We start from the raw sequence: 19,194 nt of genomic DNA, 5'->3' as shown, positions 1-19,194 counted from the left end.
TAAAAATATGAATCTTAACAAAAATGATCCTGAACAAGAAAAAGAAGAGAGCTACATTCCACATATGATAACCCAGCAGAGTCAAACAAGGAACGGGACCAATGAAGAAGACAACAATGGCTGGGAATTTAATATTTTCACCTTTCACCATTAATGCTATCTGTGAAACTAAAAAAAGCTAAGACAAGTTATCAAAATCCACTTTGCAAATGTTGTGTATTAAAATGACAGTTTCCCACCCTTCAAAAGGAAGCTGTCTTTTGTTTTATGAAAAAAAATGTTGAAAAAAGTCTGAATAGTGTTTCACTGTCTTGAAAAAATGTGATTATTTTGGTGAGAGTTTCTTGTGATGAAAATATTTTTGCTCAGCTACAGGAACTTCACCATCCTGTCTGTAACCCATTTGTACAAAATCAAAAATATCACAATAGATACAGAAACAAAAGGAATACTTTTTGAAGCAAACAACCAGAAACACACTAGAGTTCATTTTCATCTCAATACATGCCTCACTCCCATTAATGCTACGTGAATTCCAGTGCAACTAGATAAGAATAAACACATTAATTTTACCTGAAGTCATGCAAGAAACCAAAAACCATGTTTGCAGTGAGGATACTATTCATTCAATACAACACAATTTTGCAAGAAGGCTGTTCCAGATAGCTGGAACTGCAGAGAAGATGCTCCCACAAGCAGCATCCAGACTGTTAAAGAGAACCGAGTGCTAGATGAGTAAATGGAGTTGGAAGCATATCAGGTCTGTGAGGCTGGAGATAGTCCAAGAAGGATTTTACAACAAGGGTCTTGATTTACTTCCAGGCAGATAGCAGTACCTCCAGGAGTCAGCAGCTTTAAATTTTGAACAAGGCTCCATAGAAGCCTGCCAACAGAGCCTACCGTGGAAACATGCTAAATAAGCATACCTCCTGATTGTCTAAGACCCATCCACCTACCAGCTGGATCACCTCACTTTCTGGGCTGCGCCAGTCATCTCTGAGTTCCTCGTCTCTACCAATTAAGGAAAGATTGCAAGCAGATTGTGTCCTTAGCTCTGCTCCAGATTGACTTTCCACCACTCAGGGCTTGACAATTCATGGCTGAGCGTAGGCAGTGCATCTGACTCAAGGATAGTCATTTTGAATTATATCTTGAAATGATGAGATGGCAGGGGAATTTCTGCGTATGGAGGTGGTTCACAGTTCTTTGTACATCTGAGAAGGAAAGCAGCAGCATTCCATACATGCTGGAGTCTGGAGGGCTAGGAGTTCAGAAGGCAATAGAGAAGGGGGATATAGTAATCAAGAGGAGATGAAACCATGGATAGAGATGGAGTTGCAGCAATGGTATATATAGGTAATGTTGTAGAGGTGGTGACAGCAAGATATGATGACACATGGAATATGGGAAGAGATGGAAAGTCCAGAGTCAAGGACAGTGCCAAGATTATGAATAGGGGAGACAAACAGAAGGTCTGAGTCAAGAAGATAAGTAGAGGGAACTGAGTTATTGGAGGATGCTTTGCTTGCCTAAGAGAAGAAATTTTGTCTTTGAGGCTTTTAGCTGACAGAAGATGAAATGAAGCCACAAGGTTACTTGGTCAAGCCAGGCACTATCTGTTCAAGATAAGAACAGTTGAATACCATCAGTGTAAAAGTGGTAGCTAAGAATAGTATAATCAAAAAGACAAATACCTAGGCTGAAGGAAGAGTGCTGACATTTCTTGGAAATTATTTCAAATGGTACTGCAGGAGAGAAAAATATTTAATATACAAATAGAGCATGCATTTTGACAACTTGCTGTATTTTCACTCATTCTCAGAGCTCCATATTGCTCTTAGATATGCAGGCATGCATCATTAATGGGAGTTGCATGGTTGAATTCCCATGCATCATGCTCAGAATGAGAGTTGTGTGGCTAACCTATCACACACAAAAATTACTCCTGACTGTCTTCTTGCTTCTCACAGCTATATTGTCACTTGCCCATGTGGTGTAAACCTCTCACCTGTTGGAAATTTGCTTGGTCACATTAAATAAGACTCCCAAATTCAGACATATTACTATACATTTGTTCCCCTCATATGAGCTTTTCTAAGTATTTGTGTCTCTTCTTTCATGTTTGTGCTCTGCTGTTTTGAACCTTTTAAAAATGAGCTAAATATATGAATGGAACAAACAGAAGGAATTTTACTAAAACAGTGGCATTTAATGTAATTATTGCATTTATTTATTGAGGAGAGACAGTGTGTGTGTGTTTGTGGAAGGATGGTCACTACGTCTATAGATCTCCAAAGCATTTATTAAATCCATCGAGCAGGGAGTGTCAAGGCTTCTGCCTTCGTAATGTGCCAATGCTTGCTCAAGCTTTTCAATGCAGTGCTGAAACCAACCTCGACACAGCACTGAAGCAGAAGCCCTGGTGCCTGAGACTACGGAATGAATGGAGTAAGGTATTTGAAATTTATCAGGGCTGCCAAGAATTGCTCAGCAAGCTAAATTTTTGATGTACACATGTGTATGATTTACGCATGTAAATGATAAATACAAACTTGAGGACATGTCAAGAGGTTTAGTTCATCCCCGCTCCCCACCACCTTTTATTGTTTTTTTTCAATTATAAATCAAGTGGGGGGGGCCCCCTCTGGCAAAAAGAAGCCCTCAAAACTGCTCTAATCTTATTTTTTAAAAAGCAAAATCTCTATAGTGGATTAATTCATTTATTTACGGGGTGGGGGCTTAAAGGCACAAATGGCATTTCAACAATTAAAAATGTCTCCCAAGAATCTTAAATGGAGAGACAAATGCACAACTGATGTTACAGAAGTGATCAACATGGGCAAGGAAAAACAAAAGAGGGGTTTTCAGGAATGGATAAGAAAAGGTGGCCAAATGTTTACAAATATGTCAAGGGCCAAGAAACTCTTTTAGTGACCCCTCAGATAGAAGGCTTAACATGGGAATCAACACTTCAAATCCACTCCAAAAGAGTAGAAGGCTGGAGAATGCCGTGCTTAGTGAGTCCAGGAAGGAAAAAATACTGTCATGAGTGGGAAAAGTTGGTGCAACGAAATATCTGTGAGCTGCCATGGAACATAGAAGGGAAGGGAAAGCAGCACAGTCCAACGGACATGGCACAGGTTGGGGAGTGAGGAGACCTGGGTTCTCTAATGCTGACTTTTGCCGTGTGAACTTGGGCAAGTCATTTAACTGCCCTTTGCCTCAGCTTCCCTCTTCATAAAATAGAGAAATAATAATGCTCGTGCAGCTTTAAAAAGTGGATTTAGAACCACTGACATGGATTAAAAGAGGATATATAATTGCAAAGTACTATTATTTAAGATCCAAGGAGGTTTATAGTAAAGGAGACATATTTAAATTATATTCTGAATGAGCCAGAGTGGCAGATGCAAAAAGGGGCTGGACTGTGGAGGCAAATGGCCAAGGAGAGCCTGCTAGGTCAAAATATGGTAAAAACCCATACCATATTACTTGAAGCATGGGTTACCTCACTGATGACATAACCTGGAGTGGAATTGAAAACAGCAGAGTGGAATTGATCTGGTGAAAGATGGAGAAGAAAGGCTACTTTTATATGAGTACACAGAATGAACTAAGTGATTAGTTGTGTATCATTATCAGTGAGTCAAAGACACAGAGGAGAACAAATGTACAACACCCTCTAGATGTTGTGTGATTGGCTGTTGAAATAAGGGAGAGTGGGTTCAGTCAGCACAGAGCAGGATATTCAAAAGTTCCCAGTCCATCACTTCTCTGTGTATAATGGTCCAAACATTGCAACCCTAAACAAGTAAGTCTATCAAACGGTAGGGCAGAAAACAGAAGGGTAATTAAAATAAGGATGAGGTAATAAGAAAGAAAGGACTGGTCCTTTCGAAAAAGAGAGAGAAATAAAACTCTCCAATCCAATGTCTTTCTGAATACTTCACTGTCACCCTTTCTTACATTCACCTATGTTACTACTCTGGTTGGACAAAGGATGTTGGTTATTAAATTGTTTTAAAACCCAAACTGGTATACTTATTGAGCACAAATGTTTTATTGCCCACAGATGTATTTGCCACTACTTTCAATGCTTATCAAATCCCCTTTGTGGTTTTAACTGTATGATGTGTTCCTATGAAAGTTCCAGTTAGCATGCTATTGAAGAAAGAAGTACTGATGTGAAAGAAAGACCTGCTGCAGTTTAATACCGAATGGAATATGCCCTCTAAGCTTTCAGAAACATTTGCTAATATTGTAGCCATTCATGTTTTAAAGAAGAAAATCCTGCATTGAAAGGGAGGATTCACTGTATATCCAGAAATCTGTAAGATACCATCTTCTCATCACTTCTCATCATGCAGATGAATATACTGCTATTCAAGAAATAGCGAAAGTAAAAATAAAAACAATGACTGCATCATTTTTTAATCTCTTATAGTCTATGTTCAGGTAGCAAGAAATTTAATTCCAGTTGGACCAGAGTCTTGTGATCTTTTTTCTTTCATCTAAGATTTTTTTTTAAATGCTAAGAGGTATTACAATAGAAAAGCATGTATTTTTGCCCTGGTTTACACCCATCATCCTTACCATTACAACAAGACAAAAGCATTAAAGAAAAATTAATCATGTCAAAAGATTTTAGCAAAAACAAGTGAGACCATGCATAAAGCATCGCTTTGTCTAGTGTGAAGTCACGCTCTGATTAAAAACATATAATGAAAGTGAAAGTAATACATCATTGCCTTAGCAGTAGGGTTTTTTGGAAGTGCTATGCAAGTCTGAACACAAAAAAATCTTTATAGATTCTGGCTTTTGAAACTTAAAATTAAACTACAATAATTGTAACAAATGAAACATTGGATATTTTTAAAAATTCAATCAATCTTAAATGTTACAGTTACAAAGAAAAAGTAAGGTGTTAGGCTTAAACAAGGGGACTCCTGGCAGGTTTTATGGTTGATAATTAAAATATAAGCAGCAGCCGCAGCAGGCATGGGGATGTGATACTGAAAGAATCATCTTCAGTGCCCACCAGGTAGTTTACTCAGTTTAAAGGAGTATTGAGAGGGTAGTAAGTGATGAAGCACCAGCAGCAGGGCAATGCTTCTGTTGCTAATTGGGGCCACCGAACACCTGTCAGTTCCAGATTAACTAGTGCTACTGGTCGCAGTAGTAGCCTATGGCTGCTATAAGACACAGATAACACCCAATTACTTTGAAGTGTGTGAGTGCGCGTGTACGCACACATGTGAGAACCTGGGTGACTCAGCAAAGAATAGTTTAGTGTATTAAATGTGTTCACTACACATTATCATGTAGCTTGTAAAATCTTTTACTGTGCTTGGACACGAATGTGCAATAACAAATATTTCAAGATATATAGCATTGTGCATCCATTTGTCTCAAATTAGAATTGAGCCCATTGAAGGTAAAATTTGATGCCAATATATTCTTTTAAAACGCCACACTTCCCTCTCTCTCCTTTGTTCCTAAGCCTAAGAAACAGCCACTCTGAGAAGAGTACTAGCAGGGAAAGGAGGAAAATACACAATAATACTGGACTGTAAAAAATCTAATGAGCCCATGAGCCATAACATTCTTGCTTATAAAGGATGACATTAAAATGGGAAATGGGTGCATGTCTCCCCTCCTTTTCTGGTCCTATGAAAAAGGTAAGTTATTTTCCTGATACCTTCAGAATTACTCCCATTAGTCCTGATGCATTAGTTGCTTTGCGAAGCCGGGAACAGACAAGAGGGCAGAATCCTTGCCAACAGATCTAGTCATCTAGCGTGAACAAAGCAAAATTTTTATTTTGCAAAGCTCTCATGCTCAACACCTGTGGTGCTCAACCTGCAACTCTTTTCATACCCCTGAGTATCATGGTTTTTGTGTGGTCTGTGGTTTCCAATGGGTGATATTCTTGCTCTACTTGTATCTCACATAAGGCATCTCATGGAGCACTGAGCAAATGGACTGGTGCAAAAGCCACTCAGTCTCTGAGAGGTAAGGGTAACCACCTCTCTCTAACGGGTTAACAGGCCCAGTTCAAGAATATCTGGGGCTCCTTCCTGAGTCATTTGATATAGTCTCCCAGTTGCAGGATTTCATTTGCTATCTTCTCTTCCCACCCTCACCTGCCCCATGCTCCGATGACACACCACCTGTAGGAGTGAAGGGAGAGGAGGGGAGAATAAGTAATATGGACAAACCAGGGTCCAGATTCTGTGCATATTTATAGCAGTGTAAATCCAAAGTGACTCTACAGAAGTCAGTGGCATTTCTTAAGATTTACACTGGTGTAAATGAGCATGGAATTTGGCCTCTGGTGAGTGGATGAGGGATGTTAGGAAAACCGCTGATGGGGTTTTCTGTTAAGGAAGAACATCCATTGTATCTCAGCCATTGATGAGATAAAGAGGTAGAAATCCTGAATCTCCATGAGGCTTATCACAGCACTCTGTCAGCATGATGCAGCTCATGCTCCACCCTATGGTTCACTGCAGAATGAGCAGTAAATTTTTCACTTCAATTGATGGTGTCATGACTTGGGGTGCCCTGTGGCTCTGGGATGGGCAGCATTGTCTGAACTGGTCCTGTTGGTAAGACAGAAACAGAAGAGGACTCTCTCCTCCCCCCCAGCAGTCAGGAATTGGGGTAAAAATAGGAAAACTTCTTTTTTTCAGACACTATGCACTAGGATGGGGTGGGAGAGAGAGCCAGAGAAATATTTCGTTTTTAAGAACCCAGATTATGGGTTACGAATAAAAGAGATATTACAACAGAAAATAAAGATGGCACAGTGTACTGGAACTGCACTGCAATATTTGTCTCCTGCTACTTCTGCAACAAATATAGGTTGGCACTATCTTGTGATAACTAAACACCCCGACACATGCTGATGCAACGCCATGACTGCAATGCAATGTCAGGGTGCTGTGCTGTGATTACTTTCTGATTCTCTCTAAATCCATTCACTGGTGATATTCCTCTCCTGCTCTTCAAGTTTATGTACCACTGTTCTGTAGTGTTAGTTTGTGTTTTAATGGAGAGAACTGGAAAAAAATTCTACTCACATTTCCTTGTTTCCCTGGGTTCCTGTGTTGCTTTGTGGTGAACTAGGTAATGGTGGTGTTGGTGGTGAGTTATAGAATTTTAAACAGCTTAATGGCTATTTCAACCTTTCAAAAGGGTTTTAAATTGTTACCTTTCATTATTTAGGGGGTATGTGTAATATGTTCTAAGAAGATATCCCTGTTGCATTTGAATGTTTCCACTGTGCAAATATTGATTTTTGTGTGTGTCCCCAATATGACAGAAGGCGTGTCTTCACAGCACAGTTAGCTTGAGTTATAACTTGAGTGTTACCCCTAATTTGACACCTGTCCACATACACAAATCTCTACCTCAAGTTAAGTAGTGCTTTAAAGCTCAAGGTAGATCAGTTGCTGGGGGATGGGGGGGGGGGGGGGAAACGGGACTGATGCTTGAGCTAGCAATGCAGTGGGGATGCAACAGCTGAGTTACAACTCATCAGTAGTAATCCAATCACTCTGCTAATCCGATCACTCTGTGTTGCTAATCAAATCACTCTGTGTAACTCCAGTTTTGTTTTACAGTCTGGTTGCTCTCACCAAACTAGATTTCAGAAAGTACTAGGCGAGCATGCACTAGGGAACTTTGAATTCACACCAGCAGGGTCTACACAGACCAGTTATTGTGGATCACATGAGTACGCACTGCTACTCCATGTAGACAAGCCCTCAGATAACTGCTTGCTAGAGGGCAATGGAAAGAATATGCTTTATTTTGGTAAGATGCACAAAAATACTCTTTAAAAACTTCTTGAAGTTCAGAATGATACTTTTTTTAAAAATAGATACTAGTCCAAATTCATCCTTGGCGTAACTCAAATTCAGTCATTTCAATTACATTGTGTGTGAACTGGGGCCAATTAATTTAGAATCTGAACAATGTTCTTTACCGGAACATACATATAATGTTAGTATGGTTCAATTTTCCCCCCAAACTAATGGATAGTATCCATTTAAATAATGAGCTGTCAAATTTCATTCCTATAAAAAGAAAAGGAGTACTTGTGGCACCTTAGAGACGAACAAATTTATTTGAGCATAAGCTTTTGTGAGCTACAGCTCACTTCATCGGATGCATTCAGTCCATCCATTATCGGGGATAGTGTTCTTGACAGCTTGTAGTAATGTCACAGCTAACCTGGTGGCTGAACTTTGTGACTTTGTCCTTACCCATAACTATTTTACATTTGGGGACAATGTATACCTTCAGATCAGCGGCACTGCTATGGGTACCCGCATGGCCCCACAGTATGCCAACATTTTTATGGCTGATTTAGAACAACGCTTCCTCAGCTCTCGTCCCCTAACGCCCCTACTCTACTTGCGCTATATTGATGACATCTTCATCATCTGGACCCATGGAAAAGAAGTCCTTGAGGAATTCCACCATGATTTCAACAATTTCCATCCCACCATCAACCTCAGCCTGGTCCAGTCCACACAAGAGATCCACTTCCTGGACACTACAGTGCTAATAAACAATGGTCACATAAACACCACCCTATACCGGAAACCTACTGACCGCTATTCCTACCTACATGCCTCCAGCTTTCACCCTGACCACACCACACGATCCATTGTCTACATCCAAGCTCTGCGATACAACTGCATTTGCTCCAACCCCTCAGACAGAGACAAACACCTACAAGATCTCTTTCAAGCATTCTTACAACTACAATACCCACCTGCAGAAGTGAAGAAACAGATTGATAGAGCCAGAAGAGTTCCCAGAAGTCACCTATTACAGGACAGGCCTAACAAAGAAAATAACAGAACGCCACTAGCCGTCACCTTCAGCCCTCAACTAAAACCCCTCCAACGCATTATTAAGGATCTACAACCTATCCTGAAGGATGACCCAACACTCTCACAAATCTTGGGAGACAGGCAGTCCTTGCCTACAGACAGCCCCCCAACCTGAAGCAAATACTCACCAGCAACCACATACCACACAACAGAACCACTAACCCAGGAACCTATCCTTGCAACAAAGCCCGTTGCCAACTGTGCCCACATATCTATTCAGGGGACACCATCACAGGGCCTAATAACATCAGCCACACTAGCAGAGGCTCGTTCACCTGCACATCCACCAATGTGATATATGCCATCATGTGCCAGCAATGCCCCTCTGCCATGTACATTGGTCAAACTGGACAGTCTCTACGTAAAAGAATAAATGGACACAAATCAGATGTCAAGAATTATAACATTCATAAACCAGTAGGAGAACCCTTCAATCTCTCTGGTCACGCAATTACAGACATGAAGGTCGCTATCTTAAGACAAAAAACCTTCAAATCCAGACTCCAGCGAGAAACTGCTGAATTGGAATTCATTTGCAAATTGGATACTATTAATTTAGGCTTAAATAGAGACTGGGAGTGGCTAAGCCATTATGCAAGGTAGTCTATTTCTCCTTGTTTTTTCCTACCCCCCGCAGACGTTCTGGTTAAACTTGAATTTATGCTGGAAATGGCCCACCTTGATTATCATACATATTGTAAGGAGAGTGGTCAGTTTGGATGAGCTATTACCAGCAGGAGAGTGAGTTTGTGTGTTTGGGGGGGGGGGTGAGAAAACCTGGATTTGTGCTGGAAATGGCCCACCTTGATTTTCATACACATTGTAAGGAGAATGGTCACTTTGGATAAGCTATTACCAGCAGGAGAGTGAGTTTGTGTGTGCATGGGGGTGGGGGGTGAGAAAACCTGGATTTGTGCTGGAAATGGCCCACCTTGATTTTCATACACATTGTAAGGAGAATGGTCACTTTGGATAAGCTATTACCAGCAGGAGAGTGAGTTTGTGTGTGTGGTTTTTGGAAAAAAAAAAAGGGGGGGTGGATGAGAAAACCTGGATATGTGCTGGAAATGGCCCACCATGATTATCATACACATTGTAAAGAGAGTGGTCACTTTGGATGAGCTATTACCAGCAGGAGAGTGAGTTTGTGTGTGGGGGCCGGAGGGTGAGAAAACCTGGATTTGTGCTGGAAATGGCCCAACTTGATTATCATACACATTGTAAGGAGAGTGATCACTTTAGATAAGCTATCACCAGCAGGAGAGTGGGGTGGGAGGAGGTATTGTTTCATGGTCTCTGTGTATATAATGTCTTCTGCAGTTTCCACAGTATGCATCCGATGAAGTGAGCTGTAGCTCACGAAAGCTTATGCTCAAATAAATTGGTTAGTCTCTAAGGTGCCACAAGTACTCCTTTTCTTTTTGTGAACACAGACTAACAGGGCTGTTACTCTGAAACCTGATTTGATTCCATGACCAAGTTAGTTTGGGAATTGTAACCAATATAACAATACGTTCCAAATCTCAATGCTCAAGGCAAACACTTGTGGGGTGAAAAATTCTGTACATAAAGCCTCTAAGCACTATTTACTGTAGCTGATACATACCACTAATATGCTATAAGCAATGGATGTAGAGGACAATGGGGGAAACTACCTTTAATGACAATGGACAAGACATAAAGGCTGAAGAGGGAAACAAAAGTGCAAAACACAACAGAAAATGTGTTCTAAAAGGCCAGAGATCTGAATCTGAGAAATTGCCTCCAACTTCACATTATTTTTTAAAAATACGAGCTTATATGTGTCGCGATATGAAAGCTTTGCAAGTTTACTTTAAAAACTTACAGGAATGATTTTAAGCCAGTTTTAATTTAGGCCTATTCCATTACAAAATTAGCATCTTCTGCAATCTCAATTTATTGCTCCATTGTGAAACCTCTTGTGATACATAAACAAATCTCTGAAGGGAAACAAATCAATAAAATGTCTAATTTAATTAACCATGGTTTTAGATTCATCAAGACAACTCTACAAAAAATAAACCGCTTACTTGTCAGTATTTTCCATGTCTTCTTTTCATCATCATAATACTGAACCAAATTGCTGGGTAGCCGGTCAGGTCCGGGAGGCAATCCTCCGACTAATAACAGCATTTTCTTATTGGAGCGAATTCTTCACCCAAAACAAGAGAAAAGATGAATAACTATATTATTGTAGAGTATTTTTAGTGGCAACAAAATCACAACCATCAAAAGAATGTTCACTGCTTGCAGTTTTCTATTTCATTTTTTGCATTTCTTTCCCCAATCATGTCTCAACAATTTTTGAACCAAGCAGAAAAATGATCAGAAAAGCTGCATATCCCTCTACTCATGGAATAAGCAGCTTCCTTTATGCAATTTGTTAGAGGTTCATTCTAGAACGACCTTTTTCTTATATTATCCCTTTAAATCATCACTCTTTACAGCTGAATACACATGAAATGCTCTGGAGTTGTACTAAGGTTAAGCATTAAAGTTGCATGTCAAAAATCGTATTAGTCAAAATCATTATTATAAGCCATTCTACACTCAAAGAACCTTGAAAAAATTAAGGTTATGCAGAGAGTTTGTGAGCCAACTCTTTAATCACACACTGAACTTCCAGTACTACAGTTTAGTACAATTAGTAGCACCAGGCAAACGGTTATGGGTTAAACGCTAACTTACAAGTACTTTTTTGTTTGTTTAATTTAGCCCAGACTCCTGCTTTCCCATTCCCTCCCCTCCATCCCCCCATTTTCTTTGCTCTCCCCCTGTGCACCACTGGCTATAGCAACACCAATTGGTAAAAATGAGACTGTGATGTTGTTGTGAGCCTCCCCAGAGTGGAGCCCTGCCAATGCTTGCTACTGATCCAGCGGCATGAACCTGCTCGACTGTGCAAAGTCACTCTAATTCCCTCTCTCTGTTTTTCTACCTTCTCCCCCAGGGGGCAACCACTGAAAGGAGTGACTACCCACCCATCAAGAACTGGCAATTCGCTGCTATTAACCGTGACCGTGATTCCCAATCTGCTTGGCAGTTCTTAAGAATAGGACTGCAATGTCTCATATGCAGTAAAAGCGGTTATATGCACCCTGGTCTCCACCACTATACCTGATGAACGTACATTTCTTTGCAATGTTAATGGATTTAGCACAATTGTATGTGAAGAGGGGAAGGAAGTCCTAGACCCCCAGATGAGTCCTGATGCTTTAATAGAAATTCAAGTATATGTTAAGTGACTATCAGTCACCCTAAGCCTGAAAATGATAAAGAACCCTGATATAACAATTCATTCTATATATGATGGTGATATAGTATTTTAAAATACATCCATACTATTTATTGTCCATAAGGGACAGCATGTTTGCCATAATACACCCTTGCTATACACCAGTGCTTTGTTGAGTAGAATGGTGTTATTGGCACTAATTTAGATATTTTTAATGAACATTTCTTGCAAGGAAAGCCAGAGAACTCCATTAATCAAGCTCCATTATCACTAAATTTTGTACTCACAACAACAGGGTGAACTCTCTGCACAGAAACCCCATTATCAGTAATACACTCCAGTAGAGGGAGCCTTATCACTGATGTCCATAGACTATTTTTTTAAAATACAGTTTACATTAATATTTGGCAAGACTGTGATTGTCTGAGAGACTAATTTACACTTATGTTCATACTGCACCCTATTTAAAATTTGTGCACAATAAACTCTAGCAAGTTTTGATTTTCTTTCAATATTCGTTGCCTTTAGATATGTGCTATCCCACCTGATCTTAATCAGAGAGAGAATGTACAATGGGAGATTCCATCTACTTTAAGGTTACGAATCAAACCTTTCGGATGGTACTGTGATATGTTGCTACACAGAGTACAATTATAGTTCTAGATATTTGGGAAATACAACAACATCAGAAAGACAGATAGGGGATGCTATAACAGATAAATTAATTTCAGAATAAATAAAGCTAAGGCTTTTGTAAATTGCCGAACTGACAGCTTAGGAAATGGAAACCCTCATTTTATGTACAGAATTTATATAGCAGGGACAGTGACAGAGCAAGATTCTCCACTGTCTTACCAATGTGCCTGAACCCTGATTTGGAGGGAGTCATTCCGTCTTCCTGACGATTCAGTCTTTGGCCTATGCGCCAAAACTTCTATTTATTGTCAGATGATGGTTGTTACCAGTCTGCTAGACTCCATATGTAAGTAAGATCAGAAGTTGGCTCACAGTCATTGCCAGAATGGACCGGATTCAAACTATGACTTAGCTGTCAAAGCTTCCATATATATTACTAATTCCCTGAGATATTCAGTTCTTCCAAAGAAAGATATTTAATGAAAGTATGGTAGACAGAAAATATGCAACATAAGAGAATGCTAAACTCTTTTTTTTTGTGACTGCACATGTAACTAGTGGCACAGAAAACTGGAGACATAAGTTAGTTATGCATGATCATCCCTAATGATAGAGAATAAATTGTTTATTCCAACCCTCTTGTGTTATATGTTATAGTTCTCTCACGATCAATTCTACTTGTATTATAAAAATTTGAATGCTCTTGTAAGATCTAGTTGATAAAGGAACATATTTCAGTTTTCAACTTTCATCTAATAAACTCCTTTCTCAAAGCGTGGTGAAAATCCAATGAACAAATAAGGCTTAATGGCTAAGGTGCAAAATGAAATCACAGAATCACAGAATATGTCAGACTTAACTTTGAATTTCAAGACTTTGGCACCATGCAATCCACCCTCAATTTTATTTAAACAAAACCCAACTTGTATATTTACAGTATCCTGAAGAGGGAGTGACACATCTATAAAAGAAATGTTTTTTTAAAATGTTTTAGTCAATGAGGTAAATAAGAATAGCTTTATAAAAGTTCGTATGAATTCAGTAGCCAGGATCTTTTTGAGGAAAAGCATCTGGATCTTTCAGATAATTACTATGTTTTTTATCTAAAACGTGCACTATTTAATTGATTTATGTTCAGAAACATTCCAATGTATTGGGTAAATACAAGTGTCGATATTTCTTTATAAAGCATACTTTATTGGCTTGGTAGACTAGATCCAAAGGTGCTTTTCTTATCTTTGGAGTAAATGCATCTAGTCTAGGTTTTGAAATATGTATTTTTATTTACTGGATCATACTTTAACCGTGTTTGATATTACATCCAGTAACAGTACTACAGCAGAATGTTAACCTACACGCACATGAGACGTGAAACATCTCACTGTTCATAGGCAGTAACCTATTTTCAAACATTAATGTAATTAAATAAAAACAGGAAGATAAAAGCAGAGTCTAAAGCTCATGTGATTGCTAGCAGAACCCTAAGAGAGATATTTTCCCTATTACATTGCTACTGATTTGTTATTTTGATAATATGCAATTATCATCTGAAACACTTCAGGTTGCAACTGAAACTTTCTTTTTATAGTCTATATTTCATAGTATTGTATGTCACATGACATATTAATAGGATGTGATTCACATTCACACTCATATGGCTATTTATATTTGCTGATACTTAGTTAATACTAGTAGATCCCAACCTGGGGCCGTTGAAATGTTGTTGACCATAGCAGGCATGCTTGTGTAGTATTAAAAGCTGATATATGCTACTCTAAGTAACTTTTCCTGTAAACAGTTTTTTGATACCCAGGCTCCACGGGGTCTATTCTACCCAATGCAGACACATACTCCTGTTAATTATTATTATTATTATTTTCACAGAGATGGCTGCTTCTATATGAAAATCTCAAAAAAATTAATAAACCTTAATTAAGACTCACCGAACCCCAAGCCATGTGGAATTTATTTTACCTATTTCAGGGTGTGTAAAGTCTAGCAAAAATATTTTAAGGCCAAAATTTTAAAACTTGGATGTCTCAAGTCAGGCACAAAAACCTATATCTTTAAACACCTATATGAGTGGACTGATTTTCAAAGATGCTGAATTCCCGTAACTCCTACTGACGTCAAAGGAAGCTGTAAGTGCTCAGCATCTCTGAAAACCTGGCCACTGATTTAGTAGTCTAAGCTAACTTTACGTTCACAGGTTGAAAATTTTAGCCGAAAGGCATGCCTACACGGCATTCTTCTTTTGGCGGCGTGTTCAGTAGCCACCCTAGCACAGGTATAACTGCAGTGGAGCTGGTGTCACACAACTTAGGCGAGTACAACCAAGACACGCCTGATGGGTGTGGATATGCACATGAGTACATACCCTTCATGGCTCAACTAAGCCATACCTTCCCATCTACACTGCTATTTTTAGCAGTGTAGTGTCCTGCTGCCTCCTTGCTGCTAGAACCTTTCCCCTCCACAGGAACAGACTTCACCAATAGGGAAAGACTGTGGCAGGAGGAAGGCAGGGAAAAAGGCTCAGGTAGCTCCCTGCTACTGAGCCTTTCCTTGCTGCAGGTAAAGACTCTGGCAGCAGTGAAAAGCTTTGGCAGGGGGGTTTCCCCAGTGCCTCCTCCCTGCCAGACCATTTCCTTGCTGCAGTGATAGATTTTGCCAGCAGGAAGCTACTGAAGCCTTTCCCTGCTGCCTGAGTATTTCACTGACACGTGTAGCTATCCACCGCATTGTGGACGCTTCTTGCTTTTCACAACAGCATGAAGTTTCACATATCCTACATGCTGCCCTGCCAGTGGTGTGTAAAATAGATATAGTCTAAATGACTTGCTCATCATTATGCAGTGGTAGAGACAGGCACAGAACTCAGAAGTCCTGACACAAAGTCCCCATCCAAAGAAAGTATGCAGTCCTGCCATCCCCATGTTAAAGTAAAACAATACCAGGGAAAATATCTTCCTTGCTGATTTAATTTTTTCTGATTAACCACCCCCTGCTGGGCTTTCCTCATCTCTGTAGCTACTCATAGCAGTTCAGAAGTCTCTCTGTTGGGGAAGGAAGGAAAACCCCACCTATTCCAGTTCTGAAAGATTCCAAACTGAATATGAAAACATCATATTAATGTTTAAAGAATAGATTGGAATAAAATCCAGAAATATCAATCTTAACTCTTTACACATATTGTATATGCTATTAAAAGTAATTAAGAAAAATGCAGTTTAGGGGGGATCCAGATTGGTGGTTATGTCAATCAAAGAACAGAAATTAGTAGCTAAAAAATGTGACCCCCAGTTCAGTAAGCCACGATCACCTTTTTGCACATGTTTAAATGCCATTGAAGTCAATTATGTGCTTTTCTGAATGGGGCCTATATAGGCCAACCTAGCACTGTTCAAAATAATAAATAGTAAGAGTTCTAAGAAATGATACTGGCAGAATGAGCTGGGTTAGTTACCAGTATAAACAAATAATTGTTTTAAGGCTCAGATTTGACCTAAAAGTTAAAAATACAGCCTCATTCAGCCCATGTGTTATTAGTCCATTAGTTTAAATGAAGTCACACCAGGGTTTAGTTTGGCCCACTGTGTCCATGACAGTTCTTGGAAAACCTTTTTCCCAAAAGATGCATCTGAATGGAACAGTGTCCAGTTCATAGTGCCTAACAAAAGTCCGAACAGAGAATCAGATTGCTGCACTGCAAATTTCTTCTGCTGCTGTGGCCATCCTCTTGGATGAGGGTATTGGTCTTGCAGAATTTGCTATAAATCCCTAAAGAACCACCTTGCCAAGTTCTATACAGCCTCTTTTAATGCAAGATATGAGCCATCTGAAGATTGTTTACTTTGATGCTTTTTGTCTTTTGCAGTTTAGATACAAAACCGAAATAAGTTCAGAGGCTTCATCCATCTCTTTTTTACTCTTTATGGGCATTTTGAGAACTCTTTTCACAGCACATTTACACCACAGCTTTCCTTTTTCATGCTCCGGTTTAGGGCTGAAATTTGGGAAGACAGTCTCTTGTGGCTGGTGAATTGACATTGGACATAAGTGGCGGGGATGTTTTAAGAACTACCTTAATGCTGTGGGAATGCAATATAAGGTCTTCTAAGGCTAACATACCCCGTGCTGACCCTCTCATTTCACAGGTAAACATGACTAGAAACATTCATTTAACAGACAGAAGATACCAGAATACAGAGGTTCAAATGTGGGCTTACTGACGGTTTGGAACACCAAATTTAAGTTTCGATTTGGACACAATTTTATTGATAGGCTTTATTAGATTCAGAAACTAATTGGCGATGTATATGTATCTAGGATCTTTTATCTGACCCTAACATAACTGAGAGACAAGGTGGGCGAGGTAATATCTTTTACTGGACCAACTTCTGTCGGTAAGATAGACAAGCTTTGGAGCTACACAGAGCTCTTCTTCAACTGGCAGAGCAAGGGTCTAAACTTTTAGAGTACTCAAAGTGTGCCCTAAGGGCACGCCCTTCTGTAGGAAGTCTGGGATGTGGGGAATATTTTTTTCTTAGGGTCACAGTTCTTGTCTCAATTCCAATATATGAATTTTAGTCAAATCCTGAAGTGTGCTCTATAGGTTCCTTACACAACAATATCCCATAAATGATTTGGTTAGAACAATTTTTTTTTCCAACATATTCCTTTCCTTAGGAGGAGGCATCTATGAGGAACTGAATGGTGGTCCCACTGATGTCATCACTGAGTCTAAGAAACAGAGTCTTCTCATTCAGTTTGATGCCATGAAGATGGTAGATATTCTTTCTGATTTTATTCTCTGTATAGGCCTGCTTAGCAGAGTACCCAGAGACAATATACCGCATATATTGTAGTAGAATTAATAGCTACATCTGTCTAAGCCTGCATTTGATGACTCCAAGAAATAACCTTTTCGCCATTCATTTCCTTGGGAGAGGAAGGGTTGATTGGGGATTGACCTGCAGATTATTTGAGGGCTTGGGGATCTGGGACAGGAAATGGTGTATGACATTGGGTAGAGGTTGGGGGCAGTTAAGAACAACAAGCTGGGGGAGTGAACTGTTGTGGGGACTGATGTCTGTTTGTGATCCTCTTGATCTATTGAAATGATTTCATTTTTGTCCAGCACACAGAGCACTGGATAAGTACTTCATAAATAAATAAGAGATAAGATACTCATTCCTAGAAAAAAAAATTTAATCTTTGTCTTGTGATTGACCTTGGAAGCAGAAGTCTAACTTGAGGTTGACTGTATCAATGAGAAATATGATTGAAGATTTCATGATTAAAGCACTGTTGATGAGGTTGCCTGCTAACCAGTATGCTTTTTTATAATGTTTGTTTCCTTTTATGTACATTTCCTATATGATTGTCAATATGGAATTTCCACCCAGTCTATTAAGACTAATGATTCCTGAGGTGACCCGGAGTTCTGAATACCTTTCAGACTTTTTTACTAATGCAATCACTGCTTGGTTTCATGTTGTTACTAACTTGTGATGGTTTCTGAGTTGATTCTGAAAAGTTAAGATAGCAGGCTTCTCTGTTCTTAGTTCCAGGACACTCAGATTGAATATCTTCTCATTTGGCGGCTAGATCCCCTGTGTTGTTATATGAACTAAGTATGGGCTGCTGTCCTTGAAGGTTGGCCTCCATTATTACTGTTTGTGTCAGAGGAACATCCAATAATGACCTTTTCATCATTGTCTCCTTGCATTACTAGCTTATTATTCATGTTGACTAGAGATTGGTACCAGCTCTTCATAAAGAATCTTTGTAGTTATCGCATATGGAATCTTGCCAAGGTTGTTATATCAGTACCTGAAATCACTGTTCCTTGTAGCTTGAGACAGACACTAATATATGCTTTCTTTGCCCGTGTTCCATTGTGAATGGCCAGCCAAACTTATCTTCTTGAATCTTTTCTCTGTCAAAGGCATCTCTCATCTTGTGTCAATGACTATGTTGAAACCAGCTTCTTTTTGTGGAAATGTATTATGAATCCATGTTTCTGTATTTCTGTGGCTGCTGAGTTAGTCACTTCCTATACTTGCTCCTATACTCCTATGATTATATCCACACTAGAAAGTCATCCAAGCACCAGTATCTGTAAATTCACTGAGACCTGAGCTTTGCAACCGTGTCTACTAACAACCCAATGAATCCCTGAGGAACTCAATCTGATCTCAGTGGAAGAAACTTATACTCACAATGTTTAGCTTAGTAAGTGAATAATAGAAACCTTCCGTGCCAGTCTTATTGGCATGTAGACCTTTAAAAGATCTATGAATGTTATTAAGTTTCCTGATGATATGGGCCTTTGCTTGATTACAATGTTGGAAGTATGTGTCAGGGTCCCCACAGCTGAACCCAGACCCAGCT

At 39.5% G+C, this 19,194-nt stretch overlaps 1 protein-coding gene across 1 annotated transcript in view; it reads right to left on the bottom strand.

Annotated features, from left to right (window-relative positions):
* The window catches only part of KLHL14 (kelch like family member 14), a 73,532-nt gene that overhangs the window by 46,362 nt on the left and 7,976 nt on the right, over window positions 1–19,194 (bottom strand). Inside the window, exon 2 of the mRNA XM_077809024.1 lies at window positions 10,958–11,079. Within this exon, the coding sequence (XP_077665150.1) occupies window positions 10,958–11,079 (122 nt within the window). The remainder of the gene's footprint in view (window positions 1–10,957; window positions 11,080–19,194) is intronic.

Source organism: Eretmochelys imbricata, chromosome 2 (assembly GCF_965152235.1).
Source record: "Eretmochelys imbricata isolate rEreImb1 chromosome 2, rEreImb1.hap1, whole genome shotgun sequence".
NCBI lineage: Eukaryota > Metazoa > Chordata > Testudines > Cheloniidae > Eretmochelys > Eretmochelys imbricata.
This window is presented reverse-complemented; position numbering and strand designations above follow the sequence as displayed.